Source organism: Bactrocera latifrons, unplaced genomic scaffold, assembly GCF_001853355.1.
Source record: "Bactrocera latifrons isolate USDA-ARS-PBARC rearing strain unplaced genomic scaffold, ASM185335v1 scaffold_111, whole genome shotgun sequence".
Taxonomy (NCBI): Eukaryota; Metazoa; Arthropoda; class Insecta; order Diptera; family Tephritidae; genus Bactrocera; species Bactrocera latifrons.
The window spans coordinates 1,114,001-1,118,015 of record NW_017534531.1 but is presented as its reverse complement, the minus strand read 5'-3'; the positions used below and the strand labels follow the sequence as shown (position 1 = coordinate 1,118,015).

Here is a 4,015-nt window from a genome sequence, read left to right as displayed (position 1 = left end):
TATATGGTGCAAAGACATGGACGATGACAAGATCTGATGAGTCGACGTTACGAGTTTTCGAGAGAAAGGTTCTGCGGAAGATTTATGGTCCTTTACGCATGACGAATACCGCTGTCGATGGATCGAGACGACGACATGACTTAGTTCAGCGAATAAAGACACAGCCAGCGTAGCCSCGACAGTATTAGACGCAGTCCCCGCAGAGGGGAAGCAGAGAAAGAGAAAGCCTTCCATTTCGCTGGAAAGAACAGGTGGAGAAGGACATGACTGCACTTGGTATCTTGGAATGGCGACGCGCTGTTGTAAACTCTACTGTAACTGCGTAAACGGGATCTCTGTATCTATGTCAATAAAGAAGAAGGAGTACATAGGAAGTTTGTGAAGTTGGCTGAAATTTCTGACAGGGCATGCATTTTCATATTTACAAATACACACTGAGTATGAGCAGAACATGTCATATAAATCTGAGTATATTAATTAATAAGCTAGAAAGTCTAGTGTTAAATGTACAGTGTTGTATAAAATAATGTATATTTGAAAACATTTTTGATGTGTCGTCGCTTTTTTCAAAAGATTCTGGTGTTTTGGTATGAGTCTAGCATTGATGCAAACTCTCTGATCCCGACACGATGACTTTCAAACCCTGTTGTTGTGTTTTGTTCTATGGTATCGTGATTAAAAGAGGTGGTCAATTGTATAGTCAACACTTCCCATAATATATCCGATTTTCTATGCCCATGATGAACCCACTCCAAAGCGTGGCAAATCGCTAGCAAGGTTATAGCGTCTGTATTTTGGGATGCGTATGAAATAATGTTCTTGAAAAAAGAAAGACCATCAACAGCGCTAACTACATGGCGTTTACTGGTCCATTTAAAAGACGAATTCGCCGAAAACTTCCGCATTTAAAGATAACGAAAATACTGTTTCCCCAAGGCAATACACAGATCACATGACAGTAAAAACGGTGGCAATAAGCCACGAATTAAGCTTCGAATTGCTTCCACATTGACAGTATATCCAGAACTGGACCCCAGCGGCTATTAACTGTTCTCAGATCTCAAAAGTATGGCCGCTGGGAAGAAGTTTTCGTCGAATAAAGAGGTGATCACCGAAACTGAGGTCTATTTTGAAGCAAACGACAAATCGAAATAGTATCGAAAGTTGGAGGGTCACCATAACCCTTGGAAAGAACCATGTTGAATATAAATTTGCAAACAAAAATTATCTCCGGCAATATACGTTCCAAGTTAAAACTAGAGAATAATTATGACAGTCCAACTCCCAAATTTAGATATGTATACCCCATAACATCAGTTACTAGTTTAGTAATCTCTTTATGCTGCTGCTATTTATTTACTCAACACTGTACATATGCACTTCTACCCACTTGACTTGATAAAACAACAAACACAACTGATAGACTTCGTAAACTAGCGCGACATAATGATCAATGGACTGTGGAGAGGTGCCGAATGATCGAGCAAAAAAGTGAGAAACGCAGAGAAAATGAAAACAAACATTTAAGAGAAATTGAAGTGCAAACACGCAACTTTGTAAGCGAGTTGTTGTAAAGTGGAGTATTTTTATTTTGTTACCAAAATACTGGTTTTTGCGCCAAAACTGCCGATAAGCAATGCCGAAACCATAGACGACGCCGTGAGAGKGAGCGCGCGGGGTGAGCGGCCATAAAGCGTGTTGTAAACTGTCGCCAAACAACGGGCGAGCAATAGCCGGCGGCAGGGCAGATATGCGTGTTCAGCGCGATGGGCCATTGGCCGACAGTGTTGATCTACAAGTGCCGGCAGCGGTTGGTGATAGCGCGCAGCCAGGCGTAAGAGTAAGCGGCGAGATGCGAAGAAATTAAAACTGAGTGATATTGTTGTAATTGCTAGTTCGTGTTGTCAGCGCGTAGCTGGTTTGCGGCGACGTCTGTGATTGTGGCTTATTTTGGTTTTATATTATTGGCCCGATCGTTAAGAGGTGCTACCGTTTTATGCGTGAGCACACACAGTTCAGTTGGCTTTTGGCCATTAGCACGAACGGTAGTGGTGAACGCGCAYAAATTGAAAAGTGATATACACACAGCACAGCTCGATTCGACACAGTRCTTAGTTCAACTTTAGACCAACGCTTGTTAATCGAACTCCGTGAAGGAAAGTGTAGTGCGGAAGTACCTTCAACGTTAWCATTGCAGCCTGGAGCCTTGCGGCAGCTGCTGTCTACACACATCACCCAACAAAATTCACTTTTGGCTGCCGTTAGCAGTGGCGGCACCTTTAATTAGCAACGTTTCGCTGACTGATTTGCGCATGCGCAGCGCATAAAAGCCGTCAATCGCTGGCCAAAACATCGAACGCTTATCGAAAGCGAAAGTTTACTCTCGTCCAACAAGTGGGCGCTGGTCACTTTTGCATCTTTTGCTTTTTTTTTTTTTTTGCTTTCTTGATCTCACTTGTGTCGTTTTTTGTGAAATTCGCTTGCAATTAAATTACCTTGAACTGTGTTTATTGCCAAAATTGCTTCGTTTAMGCCCGTGTTGTCTGTGTAATGCGTSAAATWCATTCGCAAAGTGTGCGCTAAAAAACAAAATCAAAACCAAGTGTGCATTAAAAGCGTAAAAGTGAAATTTACCGTTAATCGTAAAGCGAAAACAATTCCAAAAACTAATAGCAAAATTGTGCTGCGTCTGCTTGTGCGCCAAAATGCCTTCGACCGCGCATCCTCGCTTCATCTTTTATCTGCTCTGTGCCGCCTCGCTGCTCGCCGTGGCACGCTCCGATCCCACCGGCAGTAAGACACATTCATACCTCATGTCTTATTTCTATTATTTACTAATGAATTTCGTCAATCCCTATGCGATGCCGCTCTATTATCGCTTTGTAAATATTTATCTAACTTAAGTCGCCGACTAACTTTYGTTTTTATTGGTCAACCGTTATTTTATTGGTTTTTTATTTGCCTTATAAAGTGTGGGGTTCTTGTTTGCTAACCGTTATTTACATTTATGCAACACTTTATGTATACTTTTATAACAGTAAAGCTGTGTTTAATGATTTTTTGTAGATTTGTTGGTATAAGACTTGTATTACATTTATTTTTCACTTTTACTTAATTTAATTTAATTTTTTTTTTTATCTTTAATTAATTAATTTTCTATGTCAGATCTCCCGAATACTAAAAAAAAAAAGTGTTAAGCTTATAAGTTGTACTAAAAATAACTCAATTTTCTTATTGCTTTCTTATAAATTTATGTCGCAATACAGTGAAATTCTTCATAAACGGACACTCACCTTCGCGGTGTCCGGCTTTGAGCGCGGTTCACGTGTGTTTCAATTGTATTCTTAGAGTTTGAAGCTGCAAATCAGTACTATATTTCAATTGAACTAAGAACTGTGAGCCAATGTAATGCAGTAGCGAATGTTTGCCAATTATTCCATTAGTTTCCGCTGAGCCACCGCGAACCAGACCGCGCGAGCTCAAGTCAATTTATCTAACTTGATCGTTTTGGGTAATTGTTTTTTAAAAAATGCACGCAGAACTCCAAATTCTAATAAGAATTATAAAAAGACAAAAAATGAAAAATGCAAATTGTACACAGTTGCCTACACATATTTTGTGAAATCTCTTCAGATTATCAGAATCACAAAAAATTTGAATGAAATGTTAACAAAATGGTGTCCGTGTCTGGTTATTCGAATGGTTTCTTGTCCGGTTATACTAATCGGTTTGTATGAAAACATTAAGTTGTTATATACAGTTAAAATTTTTAAGGAATTGTTTTTGTATGAAAATCTTAATTGAAAAGTTTCGTTCATGAAATCTGTCCGATTATGTGTTATGTCCGGTAGTCCCGCACGACTATAAGTACTCTCCCTAATGGGGAATTTTACTGTGTATATTTTCGARTTTCATAATTGTAAATAAGATTTTTGTGATAAACTTAGTAAGTTTTTAAGTCTTAGAAGTTAAGCTGYTCAACGATTTTTGTTGAAAAGAACCTTTTCATTAAGGT

General features: G+C 39.1%; 1 protein-coding gene across 1 annotated transcript in view; it reads left to right on the top strand.

The window, feature by feature from the left end:
- The first annotated feature begins 2,024 nt into the window (after nucleotides 1-2,024).
- Nucleotides 2,025-4,015, top strand: part of LOC108974399 — an 11,630-nt gene continuing 9,639 nt past the window's right edge. The window contains exon 1 of the mRNA XM_018942201.1: nucleotides 2,025-2,793. Coding sequence (XP_018797746.1) covers nucleotides 2,706-2,793 — 88 coding nt within the window. The 5' untranslated portion in view covers nucleotides 2,025-2,705. The remainder of the gene's footprint in view (nucleotides 2,794-4,015) is intronic.